The 18,130-nt window shown below is 34.3% G+C and overlaps 1 protein-coding gene across 2 annotated transcripts in view; it reads left to right on the forward strand.

Moving 5' to 3' along the window:
* The window catches only part of BMPR2 (bone morphogenetic protein receptor type 2), a 250,850-nt gene that overhangs the window by 116,838 nt on the left and 115,882 nt on the right, over window positions 1–18,130 (forward strand). For both annotated transcript variants that reach the window (XM_077154739.1, XM_077154737.1), the window contains exons 2-3: window positions 12,576–12,746; window positions 13,963–14,133. In XM_077154739.1, coding sequence (XP_077010854.1) covers window positions 12,576–12,746; window positions 13,963–14,133 — 342 coding nt within the window. The remainder of the gene's footprint in view (window positions 1–12,575; window positions 12,747–13,962; window positions 14,134–18,130) is intronic.

Raw genomic sequence — 18,130 nt, forward strand, 5'->3', positions numbered from 1 at the left:
CCATCTACCCAACTAATTTTACCCTTTCCACCCCCATTATTTATTTATTTATTTATTTTTATCCCTGTTTTTTACTCATCTGTCCACACCCTGGATATAAGGAGCATCAGACATGAGGTTCTTATACAGTCACACTGTAAATGTTTTTGTATAGTCATCTTCAAGAATCCAGGCTGCTGGAACACAGCTCAACAGTTTCAGTTACTTCCCTCTAGCCACTCCAATATACTATAAACTAAATAGGGATAGCTATATAATGCATAAGACTAACCTCCAGGATAACCTCTCGACTCTGTTTGAAATCTCTCATCCACTGAAACTTTATTTTGTCTCATTTTTCTCTTCCCTTTTTTGGTCAGGAAGACTTTTTCAATATCTTGATGCCAGGTTCTGGCTTATCCCAGGCTTTCTTTTCCATGTTGCCAGGGAGATTTACACCCCTAGAGTCATGCCACACATAGGAGGGAAGGCAGTGAGTTCACATGCTGAGTTGGTTTAGAGAGAGAGAGAGGCTGCATCAGAGCAACAAAAGAGGTTCCCTGGGGGTGACTCTTAGACATAATTTTACGTAGGCTTAGCCTGTCCTTTGCAGGAATAAGTTTTATAGGGCAAAACCTAGGATCGAGAGCTTGGACTGTTGATTTGGTTGTCTCCACTGCTTGCAAGAATATCAGAAATTCTCCAAATGGGGAAATTGAACATCTCCTCCCTTTTCCCCATTCCCCCAAGGCGACCGCACGAATACTTCTTTATTCACTCCCCAAATGGCTCTGGGATTTATCAGGGCATCACACTAACCTGGACAAACCAACAAAATCTCGCTCCTTATTCAAGATTCCATGTACTTATGGCAATTCAACTAAACTGACCATAAAAGTTAAATTAGGAAATGCACTACCCAAAATATAAATTTTGCTCCAAATAAACATCTGACCCTTTAATCTCACCCAGAAGTTGAGGTTTTAAAATATGGCCTATATAGTCCTTTACCCACCCGTAGTCTACCTTAGTCCTATCCATATCAGCTTTATTCATATCTCTAGTTGAAGTCTGATCCCTTTTTCAGCTATTTAAACAGTTCCTGTATGGGGTACTGCTTACTTTCATAGCTTCAGAGCTCTAAGTCTCAGGTGTCACATAAGTACCCAAAGTTTCTGGGAAAGATCATGTTATATGCAAACAGCACAGTATCTCAGAATTTACAATTAACAGTTATACCTCATGAATATATGTGACTGCTGTAAGAGCTTACAATCTAGGACCCTTTACAATAAGCCCCAACCTGATAACCCATGCTCTTGACTTCAGTTCACCAAATTTTTAAGTTATTGTTAGTCTGTATGATTGAGGCATAATATTTGTCTTTTTTTCCCTGACATTTCATTCAATATACGGCTCTTAATTTTCATTCACCTAATTGCATGCCTCACACTGGGGCCATTACTGACTAATGGTTATATATAGTTTATTTTCTTATTGTTTCTAATTAAGTAGAATTTAAATATCAAGGGACTGCTAGAGTAGTATTTAAAATTTCCATTTATGTAAGAAATTTTATTTACAGGAAATATATTTGGGGAAAAGATAATAAACCTGGTATTTAATGCTTGGTGACAGTCTTAATTCCTGCAGCTCAGTAAACTTTATGTTGTTGCTGTTATTGTTATTCTGCTAATTTTTATTTTGATTAGATGGTCTACTGGGTAAAACAGCTATTATGCAGCACTTGTATATGCTGTCAGTTGAGAGTGACATTTAAAAACATTTTTCATGGTGAAAGATAGATACAAAAAAGCAATAAATTTCTAAGTACATTTTAAGAAGTAAATATACAGCAGATTTCAGAGTTTGGTGTGGGTTTCAGTGCCACAATTTCAGGTTTTCCTTCTAGGTGCTCCAAGACATTGGAGACTAAAAAGAAATACCAGTATTATTCAGCAGTCATACTCATTTATTAAGTCCTAACTTCTCTGTTATAATTCCTCTTTCTCCTTTGATCTTTCTCCCAATCTTTAGAGATATTTGGGTTATGCCCATTCTAACTTTTTTCATGTAAGGGTATGGAAGTGGTTGATATATCTTGGGGAGATGGGCCTCTCTGGGTTTCAGGACTTATCTGGCCTAGGACTATCTGAGCGATTTAGGATTCTGAAAAGTAAACTTACTGTGTGCAACTTTTGTTGGATCTCAGATAGAGCCCTAGGTGTTATTTAGGGTTAACAGGAATGATGTTGGTTGGGGTTTGGCAAACCATGGAAGTTAACAATATCTAGCTGAAGCTTGCATAAGAGGAGCCTCCAGAATAGCCTCTTGACTTTATTTGAACTCTCTTAGCCTCTGATACCTTATTTTGTTACATTTCTTTTCCCCTTTTTGGTTAGGAAGGCATTATCAACCCCATGGTGCCAGGGCCAGGCTCATCCCTGGAGTCATGGTCCACATTACTAAGGAGGAAACTCCCTGGATATCATTCCCACATAGCTGGGAGGGTTCCTTGTAGAGGTGGGCTTGGAGACAGAGAGGCCACATCTGTGCTATGAAGAGGTTCTCTGGAAGTAACTCTTAGGCATAATGATAGGTAGGCTTAGCTTCTCTGCTACAGAAATAAGTTTCATAAGAACATGCCTTCAGATGAAGGCCTTGGCCTGTTGACTTGGGAGTCCCTAGTGTTTATGTTTCAGGGGTTTCCCAGGTGGGGAAGTTTAATAGTTCAATTTTTTTCTCCAGTCCCTCAAGGTACTTTGCCAATACTTTTAAATTATCTGCCCACATACTCTGGGATGTATCTGGGTATTACATTAAGCTATTCAGAATTACAGTCACTTATTCCTATTCTGGGCTCTATGTATTTGAGTTGTTTAAATGAACTATCCAGACAGGTTGAGTTAGATTGTGTGCTCTAGATAATGTAGTTTTTGGGCAAAATAAAACTCTCTTCCTTTGGTCTCATACAGTAGGTGAAGTTCTAAAATATGGACACTTATCCCACCCTATAATCTGAATTCTGATTTACCTTACTTCTAAGCAGATCTGCTTTGTTCTTATTTCTAATTGAAGACTGATCTCTTTTTCAGTTCCTTTAACATACCCAGTAACTTTTTTTTCTTTTTTTTTATTAACGGAAAGAAAAAAAAAAGAAATTAACACAACATTTAGAAATCATACCATTCTACATATGCGCTCAGTGATTCTTAACATCATCACATAGATGCATGATCATCGTTTCTTAGTACATTTGCATCGGTTTAGAGGAACTAGCAACACAACAGAAAAAGATATAAAATGTTAATATAGAGAAAAGAAATAAAAGTAGTAATAATAGTAAAAAAAAAAAAAACCCTATAGCTCAGATGCAGCTTCATTCAGTGTTTTAACATGATTACTTTACAATTAAGTATTATTGTGCTGTCCATTTTTGAGTTTTTGTATCTAGTCCTGTTGCACAGTCTGTATCCCTTCAGCTTCAATTACTCATTATCTTACCCTGTTTCTAACTCCTGCTGGACTCTGTTACCAATGACATATTTCAAGTTTATTCTCGAATGTCTGTTCACATCAGTGGGACCATACAGTATTTGTCCTTTAGTTTTTGGCTGGACTCACTCAGCATAATATTCTCTAGATCCATCCATGTTATTACATGGTTCATAAGTTTATCTTGTCTTAAAGCTGCATAATATTCCATCGTATGTATATACCACAGTTTGTTTAGCCATTCTTCTGTTGATGGACATTTTGGCTGTTTCCATCTCTTTGCAATTGTAAATAACGCTGCTATAAACATTGGGGTGCAAATGTCCGTTTGTGTCTTTGCCCTTAAGTCCTTTGAGTAGATACCTAGCAATGGTATTGCTGGGTCGTAGGGCAATTCTATATTCAGCTTTTTGAGGAACCGCCAAACTGCCTTCCGCAGTGGTTGCACCCTTTGACATTCCCACCAACAGTGGATAAGTGTGCCTCTTTCTCCGCATCCTCTCCAGCACTTGTCATTTTCTGTTTTGTTGATAATGGCCATTCTGGTGGGTGTGAGATGATATCTCATTGTGGTTTTGATTTGCATTTCTCTAATGGCCAGGGACATTGAGCATCTCTTCATGTGCCTCTTGGCCATCCGTATTTCCTCTTCTGGTAGGTGTCTGTTCAAGTCTTTTTCCCATTTTGTAATTGGGGTGGCTGTCTTTTTGTTGTTGAGTTGAACAATCTCTTTATAAATTCTGGATACTAGACCTTTATCTGATATGTCATTTCCAAATATTATCTCCCATTGTGTAGGCTGTCTTTCTACTTTCTTGATGAAGTTCTTTGATGCACAAAAGTGTTTAATTTTGAGGAGCTCCCCTTTATTTATTTCTTTCTTCAGTGCTCTTGCTTTAGGTTTAAGGTCCATAAAACCGCCTCCAGTTGTAAGATTCATAAGATATCTCCCTACATTTTCCTCTAGCTGTTTTATGGTCTTAGACCTAATGTTTAGATCTTTGATCCATTTTGAGTTAGCTTTTGTATAAGGTGTGAGATACAGGTCTTCTTTCATTCTTTTACATATGGATATCCAGTTCTCTAGGCACCATTTATTGAAGAGACTGTTCTGTCCCAGGTGAGTTGGCTTGACTGCCTTATCAAAGATCAAATGTCCATAGATGAGAGGGTCTATATCTGAGCACTGTATTCGATTCCATTGGTCGATATGTCTATCTTTATGCCAATACCATGCTGTTTTGACCACTGTGGCTTCATAATATGCCTTAAAGTCCGGCATCGCTAGACCTCCAGCTTCGTTTTTTTTCCTCAAGATGTTTTTAGCAATTCGGGGCAACCTGCCCTTCCAGATAAATTTGCTTATTGGTTTTTCTAATTCTGAAAAATAAGTTGTTGGGATTTTGATTGGTATTGCATTGAATCTGTAGATCAATTTAGGTAGGATTGACATCTTAATTATATTTAGTCTTCCAATCCATGAACATGGTATGCCCTTCCATCTATTTAGGTCTTCTGTGATTTCTTTTAGCAGTTTTTTGTAGTTTTCTTTATATAGGTTTTTTGTCTCTTTGGTTAAATTTATTCCTAGGTATTTTATTCTTTTAGTTGTGATTGTAAATGGGATTCGTTTCTTGATTTCCCCCTCAGCTTGTTCATTACTAGTGTATAGAAAAGCTACAGATTTTTGAATGTTGATCTTGTAGCCTGCTACTTTGCTGTACTCATTTATTAGCTCTAGTAATTTTGTTGTGGATTTTTCTGGGTTTTCTACATATAGTATCATATCGTCTGCAAACAGTGATAGTTTTACTTCTTCCTTTCCAATTTTGATGCCTTGTATTTCTTTTTCTTGTCTAATTGCTTTGGCTAGAACTTCCAACACAATGTTGAATAATAGTGGTGATAGTGGACATCCTTGTCTTGTTCCTGATCTTAGGGGGAAAGTTTTCAATTTTTCCCCATTGAGGATGATATTAACTGTGGGTTTTTCATATATTCCCTCTATCATTTTAAGGAAGTTCCCTTGTATTCCTATCTTTTGAAGTGTTTTCAACAGGAAAGGATGTTGAATCTTGTCAAATGCCTTCTCTGCATCAATTGAGATGATCATGTGATTTTCCTGCTTTGATTTGTTGATGTGGTGTATTACATTAATTGATTTTCTTATGTTGAACCATCCTTGCATACCTGGGATGAACCCAGTAACTTTTTAAAGTACAAGAGCTCTATTATAGTACTTGTGCTAAGATTAGGAATAGGAAGTATTTTTGGAGGAGCAGAGGTTATCAGTATAGTTTGTAGTTGTGCTTTAAAGAATAAAGCAAAATAATTATCACTGCTCTAATTTATGTGTAGTGGTTAGTATATTACATAAACTATGTAGAGCTGCTCTGTACAGTTTGTCATTAGCCACATGTGATTACATTTACATTTAAATTAATTAAAAATAAGCAAAATTGAAATTCATTTTCTCAGTAGATGTAACCATACTGCACTGTCCAGTTTGTCATTAGTCACATGTGGCAGGCAGGTGGCTACTGTTTTCGTGCAGATTATAGAATATTTGTGTCATCACAGAAAATTATAATGGATGCCACTTTTGTAGAGTATTTGGAGATCTTTCAAGATGGTTGGGGATTCTGTGAAAGAGATTAGTCCTATTTTGTGTAAGAGGTAGGCCTTGTGATCACTTGTAACTTGGAGTCTGCTCTTCTCAGTAAAAAATCCTTTAAGGGGGTGCATGGGTGGTTCAGTGGTAGTATGCTTGCCTTCCATGTGGGAGACCCAGGTTTGATTCCCACACCATGTACCCCACCCCTGCCAAAAAACACACTTTAAGAAGTGGAAAGCTTTTTTTGTTTAGGGAGAGATGATTAGTTTCATTTTAAAGTGTTTTTTTAAACCCTATGATTTGTTAAATCATACTGTATCCTTTCATATGAGTTTTATTTTATAATTAGAGTAGTATTGCTAATTACGTCTTTCATATTTCATCATAAAGGTCACTATGATTGTATCTGTATGTGTAGCTCTTTTCAAAGTCCTCCCATATATATCTACTAGCTACTATGAACCTGAGTTTGGAGAATGCATGTAAAATGTATAGTGTATGTAGCTTCACAGATGGTTATCCTTAGAAAAGGCAGAGTAGTGTGAACTCTTCTAACAACTATAAATGTATGAGTTGATCTGTATTCTCCCCTCCCTCCCTTCCTTTCTTTATTAAAAAAATTAAAAATTTCAGTTAGTGAATTTTTGGAGGGGGATCTCCCATTCCAGTGTGCCTGCCAAATTGCTCCTGTGTTCCAAGTAGATTTATGCCATATACACACAATACACACAGAGGGACGGAGGTCAGATGAGCACAAGCTAAGGAGACACTCAAACACATATTTTTAGCATCTAATCCAAAATAATGAAAGAGATTAAACCTTATTTCAGAGGGTTTTGAGATAAAATAATAGCCTTATATTAGTTGGATTTTGCATATTGTAGCTGTCACATCATATTTCAGTTATTTATTGCTTCAGAAGATGTAGGCTCTTGTTCACTCCTTCATCTCCGGTATTTGGCAAAAGTTTTTTCACAAAGAAGATGCTCTATAATTATTTGTTGAACAAACATTGAGCCCATAACAGTTGTCTTATATATACTTTTAAAGCTCCCATAATATCTATCAAAGTACTGAGTACCTATAAGCCAATCAGAGTACTGAGTACCTATAAGCCACTGAGCCAGCTTATTAATGCATGCTCCCTGTGTGTACTATACTGAGATATCCATTTAAAGATGTATTATATGTAGAGATCTGATTTTAGCAAAACAGAACTTTGAGATGTTTTGACCATTTATTATGAATATTTTCTTATATAAAACAGTCAATATAATTACAATTTTATAATATAATCCTATATAATCAATCTTCATGTTGGCTCCATTGTGGTGAATTTATATTAGTGTAAATCGTTCATCATGGACATGAGATAATGCTTTCTCTTGACTATCATGTTTTTGTCGATTTCTTGTGCAATGTAAATCTATAGAGATATTTTCTTAAATAAAAGAGGAAATAGAAAATAATACTATAAATAAAAAGATTTATTTTTAGCAAGCTATGATTTTACATTTTTATAAGTATGAGAGATATGCCATTGGAATCTTTGAAAACATATGCTAACTTCTGTGTCAAACTTTCATTTTTTTTCTAGCATCAAACAATAGGACGAGATACTTTCTACTCAAAGGGCAAAACATCGGTCACAAGTTTAATTTGTTTTTGAAGTAAATAGGCACCTTCAGTTTAAATGATGTGATAACATATGGCCAATTCTGTGTAGTGATACTTTTTTAATGCATTAATTTGTCACACCTATAAAACATTTAAACAAATTTCAGTGCTTAATGCTCCTGTTTTCTGTCTTTCCTAGGTTAGTGCTCTCTGTTAGAATTAGGCCTCCGTCCTATTCTCTCAAACCGTCCTCTTTGTTCTTTCTTTATCACTAAATTTAACATATTCAAAGTTGATAATAACCAAAAGGTAATCACTTTTCTCATTTCCAAATTTTTCTTTATTTTCTTAAAAAACATTGCTTCCTTTTTATTTGACGTGAATGTTTTACATTCTCAAATCCAATTTTCTTATTATTTTGTTCTCCAATTTTTATTTGCTTGGAAGTAAACCGCTATTTATAACTACAATTTTATGGCTGCCAGATCTCCCCAGCATATTAATTGGTTATCACTAGATTCTAAAAAACTTCTGAAAAAGCCATTCTCTGTAATTGTGTACAATTTCCAGTGTTTTACATCTTTGAACCTCGTTTGCATGCTGTATCTTGAAGACAGAAAACATATAAGTTGCTCTCAAAATGTTGGACCGAGAATGTTAAGCTGTTCTGCTGACAAAATCAAGATTGTTTTCATACTGGCTCTGCTAAAATCCTTTTTGTCCCCTTTAAGCCTTTCCCTTTGATTAAGTGAACTCTCTTTTGTTGCTTTTCTAAAGTTCTGGTTTTTGGAAATCTATTTCTTAAAGTTCTGGTCAGCTACCACCTGGCTACTTGATCCCACAGCTCTCAGATTCCTTCTTTTACCAACCCTTTAGTTTTTTATTATAAGCTTACCATATTTTTTTACAACTTTGGGGTAAATATAATTTATCAACAGCTCTACTTGTTTCTGTTGAATAAAAATAAACACTACTCCTCATGAAAAAATGAAACATTAGAAATCTTATAGATTGATTCTATATCTGAAAATTATTTAGTATCAAACTAGAAAAGATGATATTTAAATTGTTTGGCCTTTGGCATTAGAATACCCATAAGAATATTTTTAAGCAGGGGGAAGAACACCTGTGTACCAACATCATGAAGAATTTCAGTATAAATAAAAATTCAATAGGAAAAATAAAATTAGTGTTAAAGGAAGTAAAGAACAGATATGATTGATGACAAGATACAAAATTGAATAAGTGGCAAGGAAAAATACCTCGAGAACCTCTCACAGAAGCAGACAAAAAGATGAAAGTGATGAAAGGGAATAGGCTGATTTTGGAGATAATGGTTCTAGAACAGAATTGTTGCTTCTGAAACAGAGATAAGAAAAAAGGTAATGAAAACAGTTATCTCACATAAATTAGTGTTATTTTGCTTTTCTGGAAAAAAAAGACCAAATTCTTTATAGTGAAAAAATTCAGACTATCAAAAATACATAAGAAAAAGAAAACACTACTTAGGCACATACAATAGTTTTTTGAATTAGAAAGAAAAAAGAAGAAAAATGAATTCATAAATATTTATAACTAGTTCAACCTTTCCATAAACAAAAATATATGTAAAAAGGAATTAAGCATCACCTCTGAAAAATCAAGGCTTATTATGAGCCATACTAACAGTTTTGATGCAAAAATGATTGTTCCAGGAGGAAGGGGAAGCAAGAAAATATGAGTTTTAAAACCAGAAGCAGCAATTCATTTGAGAATTCAAATCAACTAGATTCAGTTGTCTCCTCAATGAGAAAGAAAAGAAAGACCTCACATTCCTTTTACATCCTTTTAGTTTATTGGCATATATAGCCACATAATTTGGATTAATTGTGTATTTTTTATTTTGCCAGTTTTCTTAAAAGCCAGGAATCATACCTTAAATTTCCTTAGTAACTTCCTAGTATGGGGTGGACTACTGATAGTTCTTTCACATGTGAAACTGTTAGGAGTATTGCAGAATATTTAGCATCCCTGGCCGCTGCACTAAAGGCCAACGAAAACTCCCTAGCCATTTTGACAACCAGAAGATTTAAAAAAAAAAAAAAGAAATCATTTCCACACATTTCCAGCCCCTGCCAGCCTCTTGCAACAACACTGGGGTACTCATATGGTTGAGGCCTAGCAGGTTAGGAACTGATGTTCTAGGTCCCTATAGGGTCAAACGTATTAATGATTCATATCTTTCATTAAAGATGACCTTACATGATTTGGTCAAAAGGACTTTACTACAGATGAATTGTCTACAGTTATAATTTAATGAAAACCACAAAATAATTTCATGAATCATTTTTCCAATTATTATTTTAGTATATCAGGGAGGCAGTTTTACAAACTGCTGTTTCTTTGGGCATTTCCCCCTTTTTCATCCTTATGTACTTAGCTAGAAATGTTAAGTAGACATATGAAAATATGTTTATTTTTAAATCAGTATCTCCAAAATATCCATCAAAACAATGTTAACAAGTAATATATGATAATTGAAATATAAGAAATTTAAGAAGGAAAAAGTAGCAACCCTTTTAAAAATTCAGATCCCTAAAAAAATTTTTATGAATTTTTTTTGTAATGAAATTGATTTAAAAATTCTTACTAGAGAAATAATGCATGTTCTTTGTTATAGCAAAAGAATCTAAAAGGGCAGAAAAGCAAAAAGAATGTAAGGAATGTTCAGATCTATCTATTCCACAGATGATTGATATTTATACATTTTGTTTTTTTAAACTGTTTAGAATATAAAAATTTGGTTGAAAATATTTATAAATTCAAAGGAAAAGAATTTTTAAAAACCTAAATATTTCTGAAAAATTGGCCAAATGACTTAGTGCCCATAAAGTCACTCCATGATGAAAATGACAGGTCTGGGATCAGACAAACATGGGTTTAAATTTTTTCCCTTGCTTAATAGTGGTGTTATTCACAGGAATAGTATAATAAATACTTCTTTGTAAAATTGAAATAATAATGCTTACCGCATGCTCTAGTTTGCTAGCTGCTGGAATGCAACATACCTAAGATGGTTTGGCTTTTAATGAAAGGGGATTTATTTTGTTAGTTCTTCAGAGGAAAGGCAGCTAACTTTCATCGGAAGTTCTTTCTTACCTGGGAAGGCTCAGGGTAATCTCTACTGGCCTTCTCTCCAGGCCTCTGGGTTCCAACAACTTTCCCCGGGGTGATTCCTTTCTGCATCTCGAAAGGCCTGGGCTGAGCTGCTTGGGCTGTGCTATGTTGAGCTCTCTCATTTAAGCACCAGCCAATTAAGTCAAACGTCATTCATTGCAGCAGGCATGCCTTCTAGCTGACTGCAGATGTAATCAGCAACAGATGAGGTTCATGTACCATTGGCTCATGTCCACAACAACAAAACTATGTGCCTTCACCTGGCCAAGTTGACAACTGAATCTAACTACCACACCGCATAAGATTTTGGGAGGATAATCAATATTTCCTTGGAGTTATACAGTGAAGATAGGATTTAACAAATGAATATGAATGCTGAATCATTAAATTGATATCTTTTTTAGTCTCCAGTATCTTAGAGCAGCTAAAAGTAAAAACCTTAAGTTGTGGAATTTTAACCCTGTCAAACTCTGAACTGTGTTCTACAGCTAATTGTGGTGCTGTGCTTTGAAATTTATTGATTTTGTGTGTGTGTGTGTGTGTGTGTGTGTGTGTGTATAGTTATATTTTTCACAAAAAAAAGGAAAAGAAAAGTCGATTGTGATGATCATTTAAGCCTTGTAGCCTCCTATATTCTGGAGCAGTCGAGAGGATCGTATCATAGTCCATGACAACCTCAGGGATCTATCCTGCAATTATTTGTTGAAGAGTGCTTTGAAAACGATTGCTTTTTTATTTCTTTGCTTTGTATATGTGTTATACTATACTATAAAAAAGTTAAAAATATATAGAAGACATAAGAAAGAACTGACAATCTATAATAATAATGGAAGACTTTAACAAACATCAGACCAGAATAAAAATTTTAGTGGAAAAATGTAACAATATATTTGTTACATATTTGTTATATATATAATTTATATATATTTGTATATATTTGTTATATATAAATTCAAATATATATAAATTATATATATAAATTGTATTTGAAAATTAATTATGTTTATATAATGTAGCTAAAAAATTATAAAATTAAACTTCACTACATTGTAGATGAAAAAATAAATAAAAACCTCAGTAAGTCTCCCCCCCCCACCAAAATATACCACTACAATAGTCCGAGGAAAAATACTCAGTAGTCCCTTGTACTGAAGGGGCAACCAATGCCAGTTAGTTTTCCTCCATATACATAATCCGATTTAAGTAATACCTATATAATATTTGCCATGTAATTTATCAGGTAACAAGTATTTACTGAGTGCCTCTACAATCAACACTGCTGCCATGTTTATAACATTAGAAGGCACCTTCAAAGTGTAGGGCTAGGCAACTACAGTATTCGCAAGTAAGTAGTATGGAGTTCTGACTCTCAAGCATCTTTTATATAGCCTACTTAGAGACCAGAACATAGACTGCCATTAGTGAAAAATAAGTGTGACTTTATTTCTAAATTATGAAACACTTCAGACAGTCTTCTAGAAAATATTTACTAAGTCAACTAAATGGCCAGAAAATACAATATGATTTTTACCACTTTAGTTAACGAATAGAAGAAAAGTTATTGATAAACCAGATTACAAAATTATTTAAGCCTTATTAGAGATTGAGTAGGGAAATTTATAATGCTTTTCAGAAAGACTAAAATTTTATAAAATAATGTTTTCAAAGAATGTAAAAAATTAATTTGTCATTCTTTTATCTGCTTTATTTTTAGCTTCCCAGAATCAAGAACGGCTTTGTGCTTTTAAAGATCCCTATCAACAAGACCTTGGGATAGGTGAGAGTCGAATCTCTCATGAAAATGGAACAATATTATGCTCAAAAGGTAGCACCTGCTATGGCCTTTGGGAGAAATCAAAAGGGGACATAAATCTTGTGAAACAAGGTAAGTAATAATTTTTCTTGCCTGAAGTGACTTTGTGTCTCATATGATTGAAATTAATCTAAACAGGACATAGGAGTAGATTAAAACCCTGTCTAGAAAAACAATGAACTCAAATGTGTATATTCATGATATTGTGAATTACTGATTATATATGTAGAATGGAATGACCATATGTTAAGAATGTTTGTGTTTGTTTATGTTTTTTAAAAAATTAAAAAATTAATTTAAAAAGTTAAAAAAAGTGTATATTCATGCATATTTTCATCCACAAGTCTAATATTTGCAAAGGGTAGTTTTTTCTTAGCTTATTTTAATAATATCTTTCTTATTATGTTAATCTTTTCTCATCATGTGAAGTTTGGAAAAAGAGAAACAAGTATACATTTCCATAGTCTAAAATGTTTAAAAATATATTTTCATTAGGTATGTTTTCTATATATGTCTAATGTTTATAATATATGTATATTTCTCTTTTCAAAATTAGCTTAATATTGGATAAACTGTTTCATACCTAATTTTTCCTACTTTAAATGATACCGTGATTTTCCCATGTCTTTAGATATTCTCTGAAAACATTTTTAATCTCTTCTCACTATTTAATTGTACACTATATTGCACTTATACGTGACTGTTGTTGGACATAATGTTTTCAGGTTTTTATTTAATCATGCTGTAGTGAACATCTTTGAATATAGATCTTTGATTATAGCTGATCCTCCCTTGAAATAGATTCTGCAAAGTATAAATATAAGGTTATATAACATGGGTATTTATAAGGTTCTTCTAAAATTTGCCATGTGACTTTATAGATTTGCTATATTAATTTACATTCCCTCCATGCCCTATATTTACATTCCCTGCATGAGAAGTGTTACTTAATCTTTGTTACTATTATGTATTATTACTATTTCTTAAAATTAAGACAATTTAATAGGTACAGACAAAAATGAAATCTTGGTGTGGCTTTAATTTCTATTTAATAGATAAATGAATGGTTAAACATTTTGATGGTGGCTTTTCTTTGGGGGTTGAGGGTGAAATGCCTATTGTATACTTAGCCATTTTTCTGTTTCTTAAAAACAGTTGTTTCCTATTGATTTGTAAGAGTGTTTTACAATATACGTTTACTTACTGTCACATTTGTTGCTTTCCTTTTAGTTTTATCATATTATCTATATTATATATTAATGTTGTTTATATTAATATTGATTTGCAGGATGTTGGTCTCACATTGGGGATCCCCAAGAGTGTCATTATGAAGAATGTGTGGTAACCACTACCCCTCCCTCAATTCAGAATGGAACATACCGTTTCTGCTGCTGTAGCACAGACTTATGTAATGTCAACTTTACTGAGAACTTTCCACCTCCTGACACAACACCATTAAGTAAGTATTTAAAGTAATTTATGTTTCTTTATAATTCCTTTCTCTGAAGATTTGCAAAATATAACAAATATAACAACATCCAGGATTAGCAGGACTGAGAGGGCAAGTTTCAGTATCATAAGGCTGTATCTTTCTAACATCTGAAATCTCAAAGAGTTGCACCAGAATTTCCAAGGTATTGGTATTTTACCAGATAAGTTTGAATCGAAATATAGTACATTCCAACCCCAATGGAGGAAAATTTGGCAATATTAAGAAAACTACAGATGCATGTACTCTTCCATACAGTACTTCCATTTCTAGGAATTTATCTTGAAGATATACCTTCAACAGTATGAATTTTTTGAGCTTTACTGTGGTCCAGGGATAGAGGTTAGTGGATTTACCACAGGACTTAAGAATTCTTAGTTTAAAGCAGACATACATGGAAAGGTAAAGGACTGGAATGTCTGAGGGTGGTGGGGATGGTCAGCTTATCGTTCAGGACCAGCTGTGGGTTTTAGGAGAGGTGTGTGAATTGTGTGGATGGTAGCTGTAGATACAGGTTTGAGCTCTGGAGGAATTTATGCCCCACGGCTGGAAAGCTAGCCAATCATTAACTAGGTCACAGGTCAGTATTGAGGCAGGTGGCTTAGCTGAACTAAGATGGATGCTGAGGCAGCATACAACATTTTCCATACTTAGGACAGGAGACAACAATAACAACAACAAAAATAAACACCTTTCCCAGTATTTGCAAATTGGCCTGTATGAATGATCTTTCAGATTTTAGCCTGCCTAATAACTACTTTAAAGAATAGCTTGAAGTGAATGCTTATGGTCTTCCCCTGTCTTTTCTGAGCATCTTGTTCTGAGAATATATCATGGCTCTATGAATTCCCCCATTTACACAGATCCCAATATTTCTTTTCCTCTAGGAGATAGGATGTCCTCCCTATCCCATATGTTACACTCATTGTCCCACAGCTGGCAATCTTTTGCCCCAGCTTGATTTGACTGTTCTTTTACAGTGTTCTAGTAGCTGTATGTGCTGCTACTATGTACAGGACATGTTCCGTAATATCAAGTTTGTGATAAGTGTCCTGGTCCGTTCTTCAGATTGCCACCAGACAGATTGCCACAGACATACATGCACCCTAGTATGTGCACAAGCTTACCCACACTAGGGATGCAGGACAGCTCCTCACTGAGCTGGTAAGATGTGGGAGAAGGACTGCAAAGGCAGCATGAGGTTTTCCTATCTCTTTTCTGGGGACAGGGAAAAATTTTTTTTCAATTATGAACTCAGTCCATTTGGTGAATTTCAAAAGTGCAATGCTTTTATTCATTTATTAGTTAAAAGTTAGAAATTAACTTTAAAAAATCAGCAAATGGCAAACAAATTTCCTTGAAAGTTAGTCACATATATGACATATCAGCAAATGACAAATACATTTCCTTGAAAGCCACAGTCACGTATGTTATAGTCATATATAGTACATCACAGAAAAGAGGAGGAGCAAGATTTTCCTTACATTTTTGTTACCTTTTTCTTGATTGTGTATTTGCACCATTACTGCAACCCTTCAGTTTCTAGAGGTGAGAGAGATGTTTCAGCTAATTTTTGCTTGCCGTTTAAAGATTTGTGGGGCACAAAACCCTATAGCATTTTACACTGCCATCTTGTGATGTCACTAACTACTGGAATTTTGATGGGAATTCTGTTAAATCTGTAGATTGCCTTGGGTAGTATTGACATCAAAAGTCTTTCTGTCTGTCGACACATGATATCTTTCCATTTATTTAGGTCTTTAATTCCTTTTGCAATGATTTGTAGTTTCCAGCATAGGAGTCTTTTGTGCCCATGGTTTAATTTATTCCTAGGTGTTTTATTCTTGTAGATAACTTGTAAATGAAATTGTCTTCTCAATTTTCTTTTAAAAGAGGTGTGTTTTTTTTGGGGGGGGGGTGGGAGAGGGGATGAGTTGAATGGTCTGGGAAATGAACCTGGGTCTCCCTCATGGTAGGTGAAAATTCTACCACTGAACTACCCTTGCCCACTCCCTCAATTTTCTTTTCAGAGTGTTCATTGCAGGTTTATAGATGCCTACTTTATTTTTGCACGTTGATCTTGTACTCCACAACTTCCATTTATTCATTAATTCTGGTAACCTTTTTTATGGATTCTTTGAGATTTTCTGTATATAGTATCATGTCATTTGTGAATAGAGAGAGTTGTACTTCTTTCTTTCCAATTTGGATGTCTTTATCTCATTTTTGTATCAAATTGCTCTGACTCGGACTTCCAGTCACTGTTATTAACTACAGTGTTAAATAGCAGTGATGAAAGTGGCCATCTTGTTTTGTTCTTGATCTTAGGGGAAAAGCTTTCAGTCTTTCACCATTGAGTATGATGTTAGTTGGGGGGTTTTATAAATGTACTTCGTCTTGTTGAGAAAGTTCCCTCCTCTTCATAATTCTCTGAGTGTTTTTATCATGAAAAGGTGTTTTATCATGAAAAGGTGCAGAATATATCATGAAAGTACCAAAAGAATTATGTCAAATCCCTTTTCAATTGAGAGGATTGTATTTTGTTTTTCTTTATTTGATTAGTGTGGTGTATTACACTGATTGATTTTCTTATGCTGAACTACTCTTGCATTCCTGGGATAAATCCCACTTAAGCATACTGTATGTGGTTTAATATGCTGATGAATTTGGTTGCTAGTATTCTGTTGAGTGTTTTTGTTTTTCATAAGGGATATTAAAAAATAAAAAGTTTCCTTTTCTTGTGATTTCTTTCTCTGGCTTTGGTATTATGCTATTACTGTCTCTCGTTAAGGGAATAGGTTCCGTGTTTGACTTCTCATTATTTGGGAACTCTAATGACTACTAGTCAGTGGGTCTGTACCTGTTTAGTTCATAATTATAAATAGAGCTGGCTCTAGACAAATTGTGGAATTAAGGAAGGTTAGGTACTTTACTTTTCTTGACATCTGAGGCCCTAATTATTTTGGTAATCCTTACTCTGTTTTACCCAGTGTCCCTATCTGGTATATTCTTCAGGAACTGCCCTTCTTTCCTTCATTAACATTTACTGTTCTTAATCCTGTTCCCTCCTGGGTTTAGACATTAGTGGTGGATAATTATTTAATGGGTCTTGACTTGCAAAAGTATTTGTATTAAACTGACAGTTCTTAGAGAATCTTACTTCAATTGAGATAAATTCAGTAATGAAATTTTAGTTCACTTTATCATCATCATAGAACTCTTAAACTAAGTAGCCTCTTTTCAATAAAAAGTATGAAGGGAATTTAGGCATTTAATATGTGGTAAAATCTAAGCTAACTAAATTAACATTTTTGAATACTTGCTATGTGCCAGATACTGTTCTAAGTGCTCTATATGCACTAAACCTTTACATTTTATCCTCATAGAAACACAAGACTAATCATTGCTGTATTTCTATTTTACATTGAGAACACTCAGGCACAGGCGTGTGACTTTGGTAAAATTAAGTGGTAGAACAATGATTCAGACCCAGGTGTTGTGGCTCTGGACTATGGTTCATTAACCATTACTCTCTGTGTAGGGTGCCTGTTTATACTTATTGATTTATTTCTTTACTGGTTTGTTTTGGGAGGAGGGAGTGAAAATAAATTTTGAAAACACTGTACTACCAAGTATTTTAAGTTGTTTTGTGTGTTCATATGACACATTACTTTATTATTCTAATTGCCATCTCATTTTAAGGAATATATATCTTTTTTAAAAGAAACTTCCCATCACAACTGTAAATGGGAAGCCAATGTCATAAATAGAAGGTATCTTTGAAAGTAAATATGAAAACAAAAGTATATTACTGACTTGCTAGATACTGTTGAATGCTAAAATATCTGAAACCTAAAGTTTACTTTTTTGGTGTTGAAGAGGATAATATCATATATTTGATAGGTAATACAAATACATTGTCTCCCAACTTGAGATTTTCTTCTTGAATAATCAGACAGAAGAAAGA

Source organism: Tamandua tetradactyla, chromosome 3, assembly GCF_023851605.1.
Source record: "Tamandua tetradactyla isolate mTamTet1 chromosome 3, mTamTet1.pri, whole genome shotgun sequence".
In the NCBI taxonomy this organism is placed as follows: domain Eukaryota; kingdom Metazoa; phylum Chordata; class Mammalia; order Pilosa; family Myrmecophagidae; genus Tamandua; species Tamandua tetradactyla.